The sequence below is a fragment of the Callorhinus ursinus genome, unplaced genomic scaffold, assembly GCF_003265705.2.
Source record: "Callorhinus ursinus isolate GAN/ISIS: 27379988/994484 unplaced genomic scaffold, GSC_fseal_2.0 scaffold13, whole genome shotgun sequence".
Lineage (NCBI taxonomy): Eukaryota > Metazoa > Chordata > Mammalia > Carnivora > Otariidae > Callorhinus > Callorhinus ursinus.
Window position 1 is genome coordinate 41,491,657 of NW_027397075.1, and position 20,923 is coordinate 41,512,579.

Consider the following 20,923-nt stretch of genomic DNA (forward strand, 5'->3'; position numbering starts at 1 on the left):
AAAGTAGGTACCTTCCAAATTTTGCAGCCAGTATCCTAAGCTAACTTCTGATGCTCAAATAAATCCACATTTACAATTACCAGGGAGCCGTAAGTTACCAGCACAAAACCAAATAAAAGTTTCCTTGGTTTTTCTTCAGGGCATTATATACATCTGGTCACCTAAATTAAGTGTGTCCCACAATACTTTATTGTGATAAATACACATGTGTACAAAAACCCTAACTCTATCTTATGGTCAATTGGTTAAAGCTAATGCACACACATGGATATCCAGAAACATATATATATAACCATGCATCTGCAATCTGTAATTCAGAGAGATAATAAGGACTTTTTTTAAACAAGTCCCAACCACAAACATTCCCCAACAGGCTTATAGTATAAATGGAATTGGACAAGGTATTAAGAGACTTGGATTTTAGTCCTGGAGAAGTCAGCTAAGAGCCTTGAGCTTTAGTTTCCTTATCCAAATAATGCCCTCTATTTCTCAGGCATATGAGGATTCTGAGGTACAGTGATGTGCTAACATTAGGGGGAAAAATCTGTAAATATGGAAGTATTTTTTAAATATATCTTTCAAGAAGTTAACCATTCCATAAATATCAGTAATCCTAAAGTGACCTATGTGGAACTAAAATAATGTCCATATAGCGTCCGTTTAAAAGATTAGTAGTAATGAGAAAATCAGCAAACATGCCATCACTGACAATTTCATTCTTGCCACAATCTTGTTAAGCCAAGTATCTATCCTCCAATATAGGTAACTGGAGGCATTTACGTACTCTGAGTTCAGTAAGTTCACAGCAGGGTAGGGACGGGAGGTGGTGTATTGTATGAAGGGGTAAAAAAAACCAATCTGTAGTCTTTATTCAAGAATTGGTCTTACCTCTCAAAACGAGCTCGGCTACACAGGTGAAAGCAGAATCCAGGCCGCACACGGCCAGCTCGTCCTTTCCGCTGCTCAAGGTTTGTTTTAGATGCCCAAACTGTAGCATAGTTGGTCATATTGTTGTGAGCAGTGAACAGCTTCACTTTCTGCCTAAATAGGAAACAGTGGCTAATTCTTAGACTCACATGTACCACCAGTACATAACTATCATATTTCCACTAAGGGATGGATGCTTTCCAGGTAGCTATGCTGACATGAAGCCTGTGTGCAGCACCAGGAAGAATGTGACTGCACCTTCTGAGTCATCAACCTTCTAACAGCACGTCTGTGCCACTTATCAGCTGGATGGTCTTGGCCAAGTTACTAACCCTTCTGTGCCCCATTTTCCTCAGCTGAAAATGGCTATTAATACTCTTACCGACCTCACAGGGTTTTTATTTATAAACATTAAGTGAATTAATGAATGGAAAGCATTCAAACAGGATTTGGCACATACATGAGAGTAAACAGTAATTATTCAAGCCAAGTCTGTCCCAAAGTTTAGTGTAACTTCCAGGCTATCTATGATCTAAAAGTTGATGACCTCACCAAGCAGTGCCCATGCAGTCCTGCTGAACCCCTAAGGCAACCTCAGAACCCTTCAACGCTCCACACAGGCAGCTGGCACTAAATGACTGGAGCTGGCCCAAGGGAGCTGCGTGCTAGTCACCATTCTCTACAGTGGGCACTGGCAGATCTTTCTCAATTGCCGGGGAGGCTGAGGGACTATGTAGAGAAGACATGAGGCACAAGCTAGCCAGATATAACAAAGTTTTGACTTTTTTTGTCCTATGTATCAGTTACCATATAATTGTGTACTTTATCTGTACACAATGCCTCGCTGTGTATTTCCCAGGCTCATTGCATACCAAATATAAATTCTTTTAATTCGTAAGTGAATGTCCCACAGGTAGGATATTTGTCATAAGATAAATACTGGTCATCTTTATACACTAAGCAGTATGCTACTGTATAGATGTGATCAATGGAAACAACCAATGAGAAATGAGCAAGTATCAGCAGACGAGCAGTGGGAAGCTTAGCAGTTACTGTGTCAAGATTTGTCACTTTCTACCATGATAAATGATTTGTGATAAATCAACACCAAGAATTATTAATTAGCCTGTAACCCAGTATACAGTACACAATAATTCAGACAGTACAAGAACACAGGACTTCAAAAAAAAAAAAGGGTGATTCTGATTCTGTTAACTGATACTAACTACTACATGGAACATTCTTAAGGTTTATTCTAGGCAAATAGGTTCCTTGGAAACTTACTTGCAGGAGTCAATGACATAAACAACATCATTTATGGTAATGCTAGTCTCAGCAATATTTGTGGACAAAATAACCTGTGAAGAAATATTAAGAAAAATTATACTTCAGAAAATATTTTCCTATTATGCACTTAAAAGGATTTGCTTATGTAACAAGTGGCAAGAGAACTCCAGGAGCCTTAAAAAAATCATTCACCCACTGCCCAACTAATGAAAAACTTACTAAGCTCAGGAAGAGAAGACCCCTTCTCTTTCCCTCCTCAATTTAGTTGGATTACAAGTTTTTTGCGGTAGCTCTATGAAGGCCTGTAATATCTGTTTAATATCTATGTAACCTCCAACCTATAAGTGTAAATGTTATTTACCTTGGTTACTCCAGCTGGTACTGGATCAAATACTTTGCGCTGTTCCTCTCGAGGAATCTGAGAATGCAGAGGTAAAATCTGATACCTATGGCTTCCTATAACAATTAAGGAAAGGTTAAGGTCTAAAAATAATAGTCTATTTTAAAACTGCTCAACATTATGTATATTTTTATCCAAATACTGACACAACACTACATTTTGTTTTCACATGCTGGCTAGGGCATAAACAAAAATATTCATTTTTCACTGTCAAATATGTGAGAATTCAAAGACTCATACCAAAATGTGGATTCATCTCCAAATGCTTCTGCATAGTATAAATCAAATTCCAGCCAGGCAGAAAAACCAGCACGGCCCCAGGAACATTAAGGGTCTCAATGTACTTGAGTAGAGCTTCGATGAGTTCAAAAGGGGTTTCCTTTTCATTCAACTGAGCCATGCTCATCTTTGTTTCTGGACCATATTCATCACCACAGATCAGGTTGCAATTTGCCTGCAAAAAATAGGGAGACATATTTTGAATTGTCTTAATTACTACAGCTCACGAGATGTCTCTTAGATTTGTTAACATTGAAGTAACACCTGTCCTTATTAATTCTAGCTTATTAGTCTTACCTGGCATACAGAAGAAATTTAATTTCCAAAAATGCAGAACCTACGACTTATTGAGATACTGTATTTTTCTCATGACCAATACTTCCCATAGGCAATGTCTATAATTCAAGCACAAACTCTTAAATTTGACTCTGAAACTTCTAATGGTTTCTTCTACCAATGTATTTCTTTATTAAGACTTTACTCCATTGGTCTCTCAAAAATATTCTCCTTACTGATAAATGAACTGCTACTATGATCCTGTCTGTGTATCAACTACCATATGATTACTTTACCTATACACAACACCTCCCTGTGTTATTCCCAGGCTCATCTCATACCAAATATGAAGTCCTTTAATTCTTAAATGAGTATCCTGCTGGCAGCTCATTTGATCATCTATTTCTAAAATAATGTGGTATTTTCTAAAAAGTCTGCCTTAGAATCAGTGCTAAACCAAGCCTTTAGTAGTGAGAAAGTTGTTACAATTGGTCTTTTTTCTGCCTGATAAACTTTCTAATTTGCTATTCATTTATATCCTATCTTTTAATTAAAAATATTCCAGCTTATTTCCTATCAATTCTGCATTGCTGTCTTACAATGTTTACTCTGTTCAAAATTCCAGATAAAAGATGCATTTTTTGTATTATCGTTAGTCCAAATCTCAAAATAAGTGTCATTTTTCTTTCCTCTTCTTAGGAAATTCCTCATAACTAACTCCCTGGTTTAATACCCACCTGATAATGTCATCACCACACAGGCTCTCTAATCTAGGAGGGTAGTTGCTGCTTTGAAAACTTTATTGTACATATGGACCACGTGGAGATTTTAACATGTACATTCTGATTTAGTAGATCTGGGATGGGGCACAAGACTTTTGCTTTTCTACCAGCTTGCCAGGTACTGTGACCCCTTGACAACAGGAGTTATTTCTAACCACATGTGGCCTTTAAACGTCTTATTCTTTCCTCCTTTTTCTTTTGACCTTTATCCAGAAATGACTTAACTTATAGTATGAGAAGACCTTGTCACTGAACATGGAATCCTTTGGAGTAAAATACATCAGTTAATTTAAAAATAGACTTTATAGTCACTTTTTAAAAAAGTTTTCTATAATGCTAATTCCTTATATGCTTTTACTAAAATCATCTCTTCACTACAGTAACAAAATTTGTCCCTAATGAAAAATTTTCCATGCAGATTCACTCACGTCATCATCCTCACCACCATCATCTTCCTTCTCCTTCTTCTTCTTGTCCTTTGGTGGAGGAATAAAGTGGGTCATCTGAATACAGTCTTCCAAAAAATATTCTGCCAAGACAACCCAGTCAGGTGAGTACCGCCAACTTTCAGAAAGCAGCAGTCTTCAAAACTCATTTTCTAATTCATAACTCAAAATGACCTTAATACCCCGATTCTTCATAATTAGCAAGAAATTCCAGTGCTAATAAATAAGCTTTTTTCCAAACTCAGTGTTCCAATCTCTTGGTCCCCGAAGGAGGGTGAAGTATCTCTCCTACACGTTCCCACTAAGCCACACAGGGTACCCTCTATCTACAATACTCAAACATGTGTGGGACGGGTACAGGGTACATGCACTATGCTGTACCCTCCCATGGTATGGCATTTAGATAAGGAAAGAATGTGAACACAGTAATATACTATAGTCCATCTTTCCTCTATCAGGATGTGCACATAAAATGGGTTCCCTTTAGTTACCACTCTAAAGAAGGACATCAGCAAAGCTGGGATATCTGCTGATCAATTATACTCTGCTGGCCCAGAAATGTCTCATAATCTATAAACAGTTCCCCTCTCTATGCTAAGAGCCCCAAAGTGCTACTCTTCACATTATACCAAGGGTACATACAACCGATAGGACTCATCACTGATGATGCTAAACCCATTCACCTGAGGTAGTGTTTGTCAAGTTACTCCAAGTTACTGTGAAGTTATCGTTGTTTCTCCCTTTCCATCCTCTACTCTGTGGAAGCAGATCATTAAACACAGGACACTCAAAGGACAGGGAGGTAAGCCTCACTTTTTTGAGGTAAGAGGGAGATATCTATAATTTTTTTTAGAATTATTCCATATGAGAGATGTGTCTTTATTACCCATTTATTTATTCAACTACCATATGGACTCATGGGTATTTATTTTATCCTTAGGGTTATAATCCAGTATTGTATTACTTTATTTTTGTTCAAATTACTCCAGCTCTTTCAGGTTGGCTGTGTCCCTGTCTCCATCACTGTGGTCAGCAGACAGAGCTAGGAAATATATGCAAGCACACTCACCCATGTATCCATACGTATTTTAATTATTTCTCTATCTATTCACTTGTATCTGAACATGACTTCTTACTGATGTTTCCACATGTAATCATACACCACATGGTTCATTCAAGCCTTCCCTCTGACTTACCTATAGCCTCTCACTCCAATAGTAAACCTGGCTCCCCCAACTGCCATCCACTTATTTTTTCAATCTCAGTATACATGTAAACAGTTTTACGACTGTCAACCTGTCCCCTCACAAGATACAACTGCACTGCCTTTTTATTGTAGAGCTCCCCTTACTTCTGAATTTTAAAAAATAGTACCCGGACAGGGTGCCTCGGTGGCTCAGTCGTTAAGCATCTGCCTTTGGCTCAGGTCCCGGGGTCCTGGGATGGAGGCCCGCATCGGGCTCCCTGCTCAGTGGGAAGCCCGCTTCTCCCTCTCCTACTCCCCCTGCTTGTGTTCCCTATCTCTGTCAAATAAATAAATAAAATCTTAAAAAAAAAATAGTACCCTGACATAACCATTTATCATCTCATACCGACAAAGCAAATTTTTTAGCTTTATTTTCATGCCCTCAATTTGTGCTAGAATTCACTTTTTTAACCAAGCTATTAGATAACTATCCTAAAAAATGGTGATAAAATACTCTCAATAAAGTAAAGGAGTGGGGCGCCTGGGTGGCTCAGTCAGTTAAACATCATACTTATGGTTTCGGTTCAAGTCATGATCTCTGGGGAGTTCAAGCCCCTTGTCCTCAGGCTTCTCAGACTCTGCACTCAGCAGGGAGTCTGCCTCCCCCTCTCCCCCTCCCCCTGCTCTAGCTGGCCTACGTGCTCTAATAAATCTGAAAAGAAAAAAAAAGAAAGTAAAGGAGCTCTTACCAATCAGAAATACTTGATCTTGACACACTCACCTTAGTATCATTTTAACGCATGCCTGCTTTGGCTCTCAGATTCTCTTGTAATTTGACTCTTGCTGCTTAAACTTTTTAATAGTATTTCCCATAAAAATCTATAGGCCATATTGATTTACACTTGACAGAATAGAATTCTGAAAGTTATGTTTAGCTATAAGGAAAAGGCAGGAAATTTACTGGATACGCCAAGTCCTCAAAGCAATGAATGAAACTTGTTCTTGCTCCTCAGAATGTACTCACTGCTGCTTGAGTAAAAGCCCAAGAATGCTATGATGCATTTGATATTCTACTTTGGCCTGTATTTTAAATGTCTTTTGAACTATTACTCCAATCTCCAAGATTAAGAAAATCCAAACACCAACGCATAAAAGATGTTCACCCTTCCCACCACACCTCCAAACTATTTACCTTGAACTGGATAAGTCCTTCCGTAAACTTCAATGATGGGACAATTGAAGAAATATTCACAGAACATACTGGTGTCAATAGTAGCAGACATGAGAACAATGCGAACTTCAGGATAAGCCTGAACCACATCACGCAACACTACCAAAAGGAAGTCTGTCTATTAAAACACAAATGAAAAAAAATTGCTTAAAAGTTCATGCTAATTAAGAGACACCCAAGAGATTTCTTGTGTTATGCAGAAATCACTGAAATTCAGTTTCTTTGATGGCTTGCAGAAGTGAAAGATAAAGGATTAATGTGGGATTCAGTAGTATTTTTAAGAATAGTTGTAGACTAAAAGAAGGGAAGAGAAAAAAAATTAATGAGAGCAAAGAATTCATCTGAAAATTTCCAGTGAAATTTATATTTGTAGGCAAAGAAACTCTAACTAGGGAAGAGGGAAAGCCAGGATAAACCAAAACTCAGTTATCCAACCACCTGCAAAGTAATCTTAAAAATGTTGAAAAGGTCTTATTTGGTTCAAACAAAATAATGGCCAAAACAGTTATAACTTAATAAGGTAAAGTATCCATCTACCTACCAAACAACACGAAAGCTACAGCTCTGACAAAAAACTTTTCTCTGCGTGTGTGGCCCTCTTGCCCATCACGGCCTCCCTCAACTAGAGAAAACCATCCTGAATCTTATTATTCCTTTTCATATACCTTTCCTCTCTCATCTATGCAGGTACCCATACTATATATGTATCTACTGGACAGTGCTGTCTAGAGGTTTACTTGTATTTTTTCTTCCTTTCGTATACCTTTCCTCTCTCATCTATGCAGGTACCTATACAATATATAGAGAGAGTATATATGGAAATATATATGTATTTCTACTTGGACAGTACTGTCTAGATGTTTACTTCTATTTTTTACTTATGATTTTTAAAATTGCTTTGGCATTTAAGTCCTTAATCTATCTGGAATCGATTCTTGTATCTGGACAGGAAGCAAGGATCCAACTGCAACCATTTCCTTATGACAACCATTTGTTTCCAGCTCCATTTATTGAAGAACCCACTCCCCTGTCCTGAAGACCCGACATGCCATTACTCTTATACCAACACTGCATTCAACGCACCATCTGTTCCCACATTCTAAATAATTCAGTGCTCAAACTATCAATCCATGTACAATCTCAATTATTATAGCTTTGAATTACATCCTGAGATCTGTAAAGCCAAGACAATCCATTCTACTCTTCCCCAGAAATCCTGGTTATTTTTGGCCATAAATCTTCCCTGTAAGTATTCATAATCAGCCTATTCTATGAAAAACCTTGATAGGAATTTGATTAGGACTACATTCAAACTGGATCAACTTGAGGAGAAGGGATATCTATAGGGTTGATTTATTCTGAAGTACTTGACATTCTGACTACTGCAATGATTGTTATCTTTTGAGTTGTTTTCTAGCTGTTTGTTTATAATACATAAGACACAACTGACTTTTGTAATTAACCTTCTCATCCAGCCACATTGTTAAATTTTCCTATTCCCTATTATTTATAATTACTGGTCTCTAGGTTGAATAATTTAGGATAAGGTTCATCTGAAAGAGGATATAAAAAGTTTCTACAAAGGCATTTTTTCATTGTTCCCTGTGAACGTACATTTGCATAGACCTGACAGTCTTTGAATAAAAGCTGACCAAAACACTTACTTTTTTTTTTTTTAGGAAAATAGTAATGATGATCCATGATGCTTCCAGTAAGATTTGGGATAAACTCTAAAAACACCCATATGTTACCATGCTAGTGAAGATAACATGGAAACATTTCATTTTGATTAAGTTAATCAGAAAAAGAACTAGCTTTCAAGAGATTTTGAATGACAAAAACAGCAAAAATTTTATCCCACTGAAAAGTTAAATTTCAGATTTTAAAAGCTATCTAATAAACCAAACCTTCTTACTCGTTTCAGCTCAACCATAAAAGTCAAAGTTTTGCCAAAGTAAAGATGATTAGCAACAACAGCTATACAAGTATTTTCTAAAGAGAAGGTGCTCCAATAAATGTTTTGAACAGCAGCAGCTTGGTTGACATATTGCCTATTCACTGACACCTTTGTTTGGATATGTAACATAGTGGCATAAAAACACATCATTGCTTTATGCTATCAACCTTCAAATTACACAATTATATAGTAATTGTATACAAATTTTGCCAAACACCAAAAAAGGGAAGAGTTATGAAATAAATTTTAGTTTCTTCCTAATTTGGCATGATTATCATTAATATCTGAAAAGATGAGAGCTACAAACATCCAAAAAGACATTCCTAATTATACTGAATTTAAAACTTACAAAATTTATCCCAGATAAATCTCCAGTTCAAAGAAAAACTAATTAAAATTCTATCAATGATTCAGTCATAAACAGTTCAGCTGTTGAATTATGCTACCTCTTACTGATCACCGCAATGATACTTAACAGGACTTTCAGAATTCTATGCACTTAACAACAAAAAAAGATTTGCCTTGCTAAAAACAGGTGTCCAGTATCTTAGTGACTGAAGCTCCTGATTTTGATAGAAGATGTAAAAAGTGGGAAAAAGGAAGACATTCTACTTTTGACTTTTTTATTCAGAATATTAGTATTAGTACGTTACTGTTAACTCTCAAGTTACTTACATTTATGTCTCTTTCGTGTATTTCATCTACAATTACATGACTGATTCCTCGAATGCCTGCTTCTAATTTTCTTAGGAGCACACCTGGAAAAGGAAATGAGCAGAACAACTGGAGATGAGTTTCTATGTTGATTAAAGTAGGGAGGTATAAAAATGTGTAAAGAAACAAACTTCTAGACAATCAACTGTGCTTCAGTTAATATAACCCCAGCATCATTTTAGAGAATAGTAATCTGTATATTTAAACTGTAAAAAGGTAACTGTTCTGAAACACATCTGTTCAATGAAGAGTATTAAAAGACATACATAACTCTATAGTAACCTAAGCAGATTTTACCTTCTCTAAGCTACAACAACCAGCGGTAACCAGAGGAGACCGTTAGCTCTCCATTTAGAGAAAAAGTGCCACAAGTTCTACTGAAACAAGAATTCTTAGACTGGCTCCTTGACTTCTTATTTTTAGCCACTCTGCACCGTTACCAAGTTTCTTCATAAATAACACAATATAAACTCCAAGTCAAAGACCAAAATAAAACACATTACTGACCAACAGTACAAAACATTATACTGGCATGAGGGCGAGGAAGGACAGACTCAAATCGAACACTGTAGCCACAGCTTTTTCCAGGCTCTTCTCCTCTCTCATAGGCAACTCGCTCAGCCACAGAAACTGCACTTATTCTCCTGGGCTGAGACAAGGAAAAAAAAAAAGTGATTCAGAGCTACCAAATTACAGTTACACTTGTTCATCAGGGTTATTAAATTACTGAAGCATATCTGTCCCACTACCAGCTCAGCAATCAACACAAATAATAGTAATAATCTTTCTTAGCAAGCTCCAAAATTTATTAGAATAAATCAGAACAAAAAAATTACCACTGAATTCTATGGCAGACTCTTAAAAATGCTGTTTTTCATTTTGTATATAAAATAATTCTCAGGTTTTTACAGAAAATAAAATGTTTTCACCACTGGCCCAAACTCTTAATATTCAGAGTAATTTTCCAGTAGGAAAGGGGACAGAGCACATCGGGAGTTCTTATAACTGCCTACCAAAGTGAAGGCACATGTTCAAAAAATTATTTAACTGAGCTGTATAAGTATTAGGAGGGTAAATAAGCTCCTTCTTTGCCATATTTACTATGGCCACCTTTCATTCAATCATTTCATTAACTCGTAAAGTAACTATTCATTGCATATTTGCATTAGGTGCTACAGACAATACTAGAGACAGAAAACTAAATGAAATCACTCTTGTTCTTGATGAGCTTATATAGCGAGGAAAACAGTGTATATTACTGTTTCCAGCAATAAATATGCCAAACCCGAAGGGAATGCTGTTAATGTTTTAAGTGTTGGACCTTAATTTTTCTGAAAATAAAATTTTCTAAAGTATTTCATATTCTTGTAAGTACACAAAACAGTATTTACTTGGTGGATACTATGGCTATTACTATGTCCTGAAGGTATTAGATATGGAAGTACATGCAGATTTATAAAGACCGAATGCTTCTAAGTTGCCTTAAATTTGATTTTGCCAAAAAGTTCTTGATGACAGGTTGTACTTCAGTTCCTTGCTTAAGAAAACTGAGTTTCATATTTAAATACCAATATGATGTTATCCCAGGTTACGACATGACTAGGAAATCAGAGACTAATAACAATCTTAAAAAAAAAAAAAGTCCAAAACAAAACCTCAGTAACTTCACTAAAGCTATTTATTTTCTGAATCAATACAAAACATGATTTATTAATTTTTATATCCCTAATTTAAGAGTCCCGTAGGGCATGGGGCTAGTAACAAATATAGGTAAGTATACAATCACCTAGTTTATATTTATCTTGTCCACAAAGGTAAGGAATTAAAAGATGCCTTCTCGAAACACATGGTGTTGAGTTTTCCCGAGCTTATACTCTGGTTTATGTGCCTTAACTTGCTGAGCTATGCTAGCTTTTACTGACCACTACTCTGCACCTCACTGTTAAGTGTTACATGAAGAACTAAGCTCTGTATTTAGCCCTCAAAAGAAGAGTTCGACTATATACTTACATCAGGAAATGTAAAAATGATATTCCACTAAATGTACAAAATAGTGTTTTCTGGGACCTTTCAAGAAGTATTTGAGAGAGAGTGAGAGAGATCACAAGCAGGGGCGAAAGGTAGAGGGAGAAGAAAACCCCTGCTGAGCAGGGAGCCTGATGCAAGGCTCAATCCCAGGACCCTGGGATCATGACCCATGCTGAAGGCAGACATTCAACCGACTGAGCCACCCAGGCGTCCTAAATAGATAAATTCTTGACACCATCCTTATCTCCTTGCTCTATTTTTTGTCTTTCCTGAAGTTTTCAATACTCCTACTAAATAGCTGACTTCTAGAAGAACTTCAAATCTATGAGGTTACTGGACTCCTCAGAGGTATATTCATATGCTATTGGGTACTTGGGGGTTGCTTTGATCTCCTTGAGGCTACTTTCAGGGCTACGATCCTTAGATTTTCCAGCCTCCTAAAATGACTATGGACAGCAGATGGCATATTCCCTAACCAGTACCTGTTGTAGTTCTTAACTCTATATGGCCCCCAAACAACTGTCTTAAGTGACTCAAGAAAGCCATCCATGATGGAGGTTACAATTAACATAAGTGGTTCTAAAACAACCATCTTCAGAAGCACTATGGGCCACATTTCCTTGACTATGCACAGGAATCAGTATCAAGGACTATTCATTCAAATGGCTAAAGAAACAAATGCTATCTCAGATCGCCTTAACAGAATACTATGTATTTTTAAACTTTTTTTTTCTTTTAAAGATATTATTTATTTGGGGCGGGGGGGACATGCACAAGCAGAGGTGGGAGGGCAGAGGGAGAGAGGGAGAAGCAGACTCCCCACTAAGCAGGGAGCCCGTTGCACTGGCTGGATCCCAGGACCCTGGGATCATGACCTGAGCCGAAGGCAGACGCTTAACCAATTCAGCTGCCTGGGTGCCGCCCCGGAATACTTTGTATTATTAAAAATATTAAGAGTATTAAAAACTGTATTCTACAATGACCAATCAGTACGTTCAGGTCCACCTTTTATATTCCAGGTAGGATGTCAATGCATTCAAATGTGGTTAACGGAGTCTTAGAGCCTATCTTCCGGGCTGAACTATAGATGTTTATAAAACAAAGCAAACATACTAGGACCCCACAGAATTTTTTAAACTTTTAAAGACATTACAGGAAAAAGTTATCAGAGACTGATTTTGGGACAAGCACTAGGACAAAGATTTATTATGACTGACAGTTCAGAGTCATTTGTCCAAAATCAGAACACAAGCTACATTCCCACATGGATGGAAATTCTCAAGCATAAGTGACCGCCTATTAAGTGACCATCTATTATGAACATTCTACCCAGAGAAAAAAGATGGAATTCTCTGAAGTATTATCTCTGAAGTATGATTCTCTCACTTTATGAAGGAATATAAATAAAAGAGGACCAACAGAGAAGTGAAAGCTGTTTTCAAATGCAAAGAAGTAAAATAACATTTCATTTCACCCTATAGCTCACTGCTTACATTTGTTATAGCCTCTGTATCGAACCCTGTACATTTCACAGATAAAGGCACTGGAAATGTCCAAATTATCTGGGAAAGGACACAAGCTAGTAGCAAATTATACAAAGTTTAAGACTATAATAATAAAAGCCTATTTTGTCCAGAACACACAAAAGCCATTTTTGGCTAAATTAACTTGGCTTTGATATTTATTAGATGGCTAGTGAAAAAAACACCTTCTCACTTGAGCAGGAAGTGATTTTATTCTACTCATGACACGCGAACAACTTCTGAGTGAGAACAAAGGTTTTCAGCTCATCTGCTGAATTCTGCATCTCTTCCTATATGATTGAACTGTTTTTTAGATTAAAAGTGGAAAAAGTGGTAGTAAGGAAGGAGGGCAAAGCAGAGCTCAAGACTCCCCTTCTTTTTTGTTTCCCCCAAGATTTTTTTATTTATTCATTTGATTTAAAGAGAGCACAAGCAGGAGGAGAGACAGAGGGAGAGGCAGAAGCGGACTCCCCGCTGAGCAGGGAGCCCAACACAGGGCTCGATCCCAGGACTCTTATGATCATGACCTGAGCTGGAGGCAGAGGCTTAACCATCTGAGCCACCCAGGCACCCCGAAGGACTCCTCTTCTAAACAACATACGTTTCTAAACAATGTATCTCCTGTAAGACAGGTAAGCATTAAGAGCAAGGATATTAACAAAAAAAACAAACAACAAAAAAAGGAGCAAGGACATTTTATTGGTCACAGTAGTTGGGGTTGGAACTTTCACTATGAGGCAAAGGATTCAGAGCCAGTTTTGGGAGTGGGAAGGATAATCAAGGAACATTTTGAAAAGAAAGCTAAGGGTCCTTTCCCAGGAAAATACAGACCTATCATATTTTTTAAGCCTAAGATAGCACTGATTTTAAATGCAACATTCATTCCTTCAGTATTATTTTTTTAGGCCAAAAAACCCAACTATCATATCAAACACCGACACCGATTATAAGATCTACCTCAATTACAGAAATTTTTAAAAATATGATATGTATACACATAAATGCATAGGCACAAACAATTCTGGCTACTTTGAGGTTCACTACTCCTCCCCAAGGATCAATTATGTGCCCCAGGTTAAGCATAAGATTCTAAGTCAAGGTCTGAGGCAGCCTGACAGGTGGTATCTGGCTTCTATGCAATGGTCTCCTTCTAGGTGCCAGAAGTACAGAGTTAGAGCTGATGGGAACTGCTTTAACCTGAGGAGGCTTGGAAGAGTAATTAGCTTTTCCCTAAGCTCTGGGACAAATTCACAGGCATCACTTATTGCTGGTAAGGTAATATAATGTAGTAGTTAAAAGGAAGAAGCTCAAAGGCAAATTGCTTGGTTTTGAATCCCAGTTTCACTAGTTCCTGTGTTAATAACTTGGGCAATTTATTTAACTCTTTGTGCCTTAATTTATTGAAGGAGAAATACTAAATAAAATAATATGTACATCTCAGAGTCATAATAAACTTTACATAAGCCTAAAAAATACCAAATGTTTAAAACAGAACCTGGCATACTTTAGGCATTCAGTTAAGAGTCAACTATTAACCGTTTTGTTAGCTTGCCTACTCTTGCTCTGAGTGTTAAGGTAAGATGGAGAGGAGCAAGACTTGCATGTGAACTTGGGGAGAAAGTATCCTTAGTCTCATCTGATTCTAAGCCCAAAGAGTCCCTCTAGCCCAGACAAAAAGAATCGCTCGCATGGTTCAGTTCAGCTTATCACTGAAGATTAGAACAAGACTTAAATTCTTCTTTTTTTAATTTTAAAGAGCCTGATGTGGCTACTGAGGGGAGTTAATAAAAGAATTAGAAATAGCCTGGCCTCTAGGTGTTTCCACCTCTCAAACTCTATCAACACCAGACACATACCTTGTAAGCTGGTTTACTACTTACCTGAGTTACTACGATATTACACTCTGCTGCTCGATCATTCTGGATGAAGTCATCTAGAATAAACTGTGGAACTTGTGTGGTTTTACCACATCCAGTAGCGCCTCGGATAATGACAACTGAATTTTGACTAATTGCTTCCAGGATTTCACTTTCAAATTTCTTCACAGGCAGCAACTCTCTCTCCTGTAAGATCTTTTTTTTTTGTTTGTTTTGAGAGAGAGATGAAGGGAGGGGCAGAGGGAGAAAATCTTAAGTAGATTCCACACTGAGCACAGAGCCCGACACAGGGCTCAATCTCACGACCCTGAGATTATGACCCAAACTGAAACCAAGAGTCAGGTGACGTACCAGGTGAGCCACCCAGGTACCCTTAAGATCTGTTTTAGGAAAGCTCCATGGCAGTCAAAGTTTTACAACACATACATTAGAAGCAACTCTCTTAATCCTAAAAAAATTTCCCATCTCTATAAAAACATTCCTTTTCAGTGGCTTCATACTCAAAACAATGCACATATTTAAATCTCTAATAGAACTGCCTCTCTTCCCTGAATTTCTGAAGAATCTATCTTGTGGCCTTGTCTACCCTCTTGTTTTCCTCCTTTCTCCTTGAACATTCCATATACATTCCCCTTCTTACAACATTTTAATGTTGTTTTACTCAAAAAATAATGAAGAATGCCAAAACAAAAAAGTTATTACCCAAATTTCTCCATTTACATTAACTAAAAAAACTTATCCTCAGAGATAACTACACAATTAGAGGTTTGGTAAATACCTTTGGATCCACCTCCCTAGAAAGAGCAAAATATATTATTCACTGTTCTTTTGCCCATACCTAGAAAGTTATAAAGCTCTGGGCACCATATGTCTAAATACTTCACTGACTTACTGCTGGCAAATCGTGATCCTGTTCCAGCTGGTACATTAACTCATTCTTGAGGTCCATACTTATTTGTTCTGGAGTAGCCTGTAAAATGAGAAGGCAACAGTCAAACAAAAGCACATAACTTAGCCTCAAATTGAAAACATTTTTTAAAATCTGGGCTTTTTAATGAAATATATTCAAAAATAAAACACAAGAGTCTGAGCTCAAAAACAATGTTGCACTCACATAAGCCAGGGGCCCCTCATCAATGTTGCTACTAGTCCAAGGATTCCAATTGGATTGTGGAGGTGACCAAGGAACCACGCCCATTTGGTTTTGTCGCTGGGATGGCTCAAAGTGAGCCAATTTGCCAAGGTTTAGTACGACAGGCATAAAAGGATCATCAGGCTATTAAAAAATAAGAAAAACAATAAACAATACCAGTTGCTGGCCGGACTAGAAATTTTCAACACAAAGGTGTACTAAATTAACTGTATGCTTACTGGGGGCACGATCTCAAGATTTAGCTCCTGAATGATGTTTTGCAGCTGATGTTCTAAATCTTGTGAGAGGTTAACTTTGTAAGGCTCCACCTACAGAAAAAGGATAGCCATGAAAATTATGTAACATACACATGAACACTACTCAAATCTACTATGGCAGGGTAAAGAGCATGCAGTCAGCACTAGGTCTACAATATTCCTGAAGCCAATGAGTGAGTTCCTCGTCATGTAAAACTAACTGATTATTTACTTATTGTCCCCCCGAACACAGTATCATGCCAGACAGATGATTAGTCGGGCCATTTCCATTTCTTAAGGTTAAGATTCCAAGAACTATGAATTAAACTTCTTTAGCCAAATCAAAAACTAAATTGAATCATTCCCTCTGGGCTACTAAGTCTAAAGACTCACTGTCTCTCCTTCTTTCTTCTTTGTAAGTCCAGAGTAAGCTTCAATTACTCCAAGATGGTAGAGTTGTCTGACAAGTGACAGGGCACAGGACTGTGCTGCCAGTTTTTTATTTGATCCATGTTCACGTGCGAAAATCCCTATAATTTAAGTTCAGAATTACTAAAGACAGAAGAATAAATCATCCTAGTAAAGAAACATCTCATCATAGGCAACTAGGGGCTTAGGTACAAAAGTCCCCTAAAACACAGAGTATGTTACAGACTCTGAGTTCTTTTTTATGTTAACTGCTAACCAAAAGCAATTCCGTTAACAGCATACCAACTAAATAACCATCTCAATTACAGGCAGATACTAAGACACAGACAAATCATTATAAAAGCAGAAAACCTATTTCAACCAAGTTGTCATTATTAATATCTGGTGTTAAAACAAAGAAAGAAAATGTAGTTTAATTTTTGAAAAGCGAAACAAGGCAAGAAATGAAAATGGGTCCAAAGTGGTTACTTAGACCAGGAGTTGGCAATCTTCTATAAAAAATAAGATAATGAATAGTTTAGGCTTGGCAGGCTCCACATAGTGTCTATCACAGCCACTCAACTCTGCCTAGCGTGAAAGCACCCACAGACAACACATAAACTAGGGTTTTACAAACTATGGGCCCAGGAACTAAAAATGGCTTATGTTTTTAAAGGGCTGTAAAAATAAGACAAAAATAACAATGGGTGATATATGTGACCTGCAAAGCTTAAAATATTTACGATCTAGCCTTTTATCAAAGTTTGCTAGCCCCTGACACAAACAAGTGTAGCTGTGTTCTAATAAAATTTTGTTTATAAAACAGGTAATGGGCTGTATTTGGCCAGAGGCCTATAATTTGCTGATCCCGGCACGAGACTGAAGCCAGCAACTACTCAAATTCTTAAAGAAAATGCTAATACAAACTGTCTTCTCCTCCAGTATCATTCAGCTTTAGGAGATGACATAAGGTAAGGAAGGGGCACAGATACTTTTAGGCCTACTAGCCAATTTAGTCAAATTAATTCTGAAAGATCAACAGCACAAGTTGGACTGCCTTTATCCTGTTCTCTTAACATCCCATCTACTCAAAGTCTTATTTTTAAAGTCTAGGATAAAAAAAATTCAACACTATCTCTTGATGATTTATTTGAAGGTTTGATTTTATGAGGAAAGTCTTTTATACACTATAAATTTAAATCCTTAGTGTTAGTTGCAGAATTCTCAAGCTGAAAAAATCTTAGGCCGTTTCTCTCAATTTGCAGGTAAGTTAACGGGGTCCCAGCAATGTCAGTAACAAAACCAGTAAACTAGTTCCTTACTTTCAAGCATAACACACTGCCTGTTGTAAACTTATTAAGAATAGAGAATACAGGATTATATCTTTGCCTTTTCACTTCCTTTATGAATACCCCCCAAATCCATTCCTGTTTCCTCAGGGTAACTTTTACACCTTGACTCTTAAATGCTACACATCCACCTTGGAGCTTCAAATGCTATCATCTACTCTACATTTACTCTACTTTCTAAATTTTACCTAACTACCTGAACAAATTTATGTACAGAGATTAAAAAAAATGTTTTAGAGCTGTCTGGCTGGCAGATTCCTAAGTAGGCCACCTACCATCTCTTACCCTTTGAAATAAATACTAGCACGATCTTTTTTTTTTTTTCACCTGCAAACTGGGAAACTGGGCCCTCTAATTCATATAATTACTAATATTCTAAAATACCCCAGGATGCTACCTTTCAATTAATAAAGATTATTATATATGTGGCTGAAGACTTTAATGTATTACTCTACTATATAAGACTCAGAGTTATCAGAGAAGCAGTAACACTTACTTCTGCCCAGCTGCTTGATATAAATGGTCATTTCTGCAATAAAGCTCCTGTAACAACATATACAAACAAGGTTAGGAATTTCACTGTTAGAAATTACTAAATCCAGGATTCCCAAATCAGGCAGGCTTTCCAACTGCTTAGGCAAGGCACAGCAAAAAACCACTGTAAATACTTATTTCTGTTCAATCCTAGAACGAATCAAGTATATGTAAACTTCAAATAATGTACAATATGGCACAAGACAACTATAATCAAAGCTGACAAGCCAACTGTTCACGAAAAGAAAATGTTAAGGTTTTAGATTCTGTGTTTACTTACTCCAAAGGTTGCAGTCTCAATAGCTAGAACACATTCAATGAAAAGGAATTTTCCATTTAGCCTGGGGCCAAGAAATAACACAGTCCCCAAATTCTTTAAATTATAGTTGTGATTATTTTAAGATTGCTTTGCATGGGCCACCCACTAATGACTTATCTGTTAAGATAAGCTAAATATATGCATGCATGCACACATACACATGAACATACAAACACTATGCATGTATCTGTGGCTCCTGAGGCAGGGGTCTGGTATCTGCCTGCAGTTGGAAGCAGCCCTTGATAACAAAAAACTTAGCTTATTTATACCACACTTATTTAAACCAGGGAACAAAATATTTTTGGAAATTAGAGCTCAAATTGCTAGCAGATTCTAGGGGATGAATTTAGTTTCAAGAAAGCAAAAACTGTCCTTTGAAAACTATATGCTTTCTGATCCTTCCACTGCTCAGGTACATTCTAGCCTTGACTTTGTGCTGTGAATAAAAGGTAGGTAAGGCTTAAGAAAAAAATGTTAGACTCCTTCCTATACCTCTTGTGAACTGACCTTCAGGCACAGCGGCTTCAGGGGTCAAAGGCCACTGGCTTTCAAGGGAACAACATCCACCCTTTCATTAATGACACCGATGCCAGTATGTTTCTCAGCCAGGCTTAAAGTCAGCACTCAATCTCATTCTCCTCCACCTAGGGGGAACAGCGACACCAGAAATCAGTTTACAATAGTTTTCCATGTGATTGCTTAGTTCAGCCTAAGCAGCAGCACATGTGTGTATGAACACAGACCTCTGGTGTTGCTGTCTGTTATGCCTTTAAATAAAGGACATACAAGGAGATGCTGTCTTAGCTCCCCCAATTGTCTTTGCCTTCCCTCATTGTCATATCCTGAATTCTTCAATTCTTTTTCTATCAGGAGTCAATGATAAGATATTGGTATCAAAACATGTTTACAAGATTCAGACACATTTATTTGTTCTCAAAGTCACCAAGGGCTACTAATAAGCTCAATCAGTTCAGAAGGACAAAATATTAAAGAAAAATCAACAAATGGATCCTTCCTTTATAACCTCTGAGGGTTTTAAAAAATCTGATGTCAAATTAAGTATTTGAGAATTCAGGATTGAACAAACAGGAAGCAGGGTGATCCATGCTCTGAACATTTTGACCACAGCGTCAAAGTTTTAGTAATAATTACTTTAGGATTACTAGATGCATCGAAGGGAGAACACTCTGATTTTCAAGGAAAATACTTTTTATGTATTTTGAATAATTTATTTCATATAAAGGACAGCAAATTAAATCATCCAGAAGGTTTCCACTATAGCCTTCTTTCTCTTCCAATAAAAATACAGTGCCCCCAGAAAGCAATTGTCTAATCCATATGAGCCTTCCTGGGAGTAATAATTACTACACCCTGGAATGCTCTCAGGAAGAATAGCAAGCAGGCTGAGAAACATACTGTCAACTGTTACAACGACCTCCCTTTATGTTCAGTTTTATATATTTAACAGAATAAAAGTAAGCTATTTTAACTCACATACAAAGACTGAAGCTATCCTTCAGCTTTACAGTAAGCCCTTAAACACTTCAACAGGACTCTTAAGAGCTGGCAACTTTCAAAGTGAAAGGAAAATTTGGATCTAGATGCAATGCAGTCTACCTGAGACTTTGGAACTTAAGTGTCTAACTTGACCTATTAAAGAAATAATCCTTATAACTACCTTTAACAATACCACAGTGAATAAACTCACCACCTCGGGCTGCTTTTTAAATCAGGGACAAACCACCACTTGTGGCATGATTTTTGCCTCTCAGATACAAATGAGAACCTCCTAAGTCTAGCAACACAAACAGGAGATTTTTGCAGAACTTCTAAAATCCTCCTCCTAAATAAAAACCATGGTAAACTACTAATTACAAATCAATGATAATTTTTCTTATGCAAAGTATCTTCTTTTCACAATTCATTGCTAATCCACAAACTGAATCAGGTAACACATACAAAAATAGAACGATGACTATATAAAACAACCCTAACTTACTATAGAAGGAAA

The 20,923-nt window shown here is 37.1% G+C and overlaps 1 protein-coding gene across 2 annotated transcripts in view; it reads right to left on the bottom strand.

Moving 5' to 3' along the window:
• The window catches only part of DHX9 (DExH-box helicase 9), a 56,750-nt gene that overhangs the window by 10,013 nt on the left and 25,814 nt on the right, over positions 1–20,923 (bottom strand). The window contains exons 1-15 of one of the 2 annotated variants that reach the window (XM_025878003.2): positions 19,420–19,555; positions 18,556–18,602; positions 16,696–16,832; positions 16,285–16,374; positions 16,028–16,189; positions 15,806–15,883; positions 14,917–15,108; positions 9,993–10,134; positions 9,447–9,529; positions 6,776–6,932; positions 4,380–4,480; positions 2,855–3,068; positions 2,576–2,670; positions 2,212–2,285; positions 889–1,041 (exon numbers count right to left, since the gene is read on the bottom strand). In XM_025878003.2, the coding sequence (XP_025733788.1) occupies positions 889–1,041; positions 2,212–2,285; positions 2,576–2,670; positions 2,855–3,068; positions 4,380–4,480; positions 6,776–6,932; positions 9,447–9,529; positions 9,993–10,134; positions 14,917–15,108; positions 15,806–15,883; positions 16,028–16,189; positions 16,285–16,374; positions 16,696–16,832; positions 18,556–18,586 (1,709 nt within the window). In that variant the 5' untranslated portion in view covers positions 18,587–18,602; positions 19,420–19,555. Of the gene's footprint in view, positions 1–888; positions 1,042–2,211; positions 2,286–2,575; positions 2,671–2,854; positions 3,069–4,379; positions 4,481–6,775; positions 6,933–9,446; positions 9,530–9,992; positions 10,135–14,916; positions 15,109–15,805; positions 15,884–16,027; positions 16,190–16,284; positions 16,375–16,695; positions 16,833–18,555; positions 18,603–19,419; positions 19,556–20,923 lie in introns of those variants that run through there. The other variant, XM_025878002.2, reaches the window with a different exon arrangement.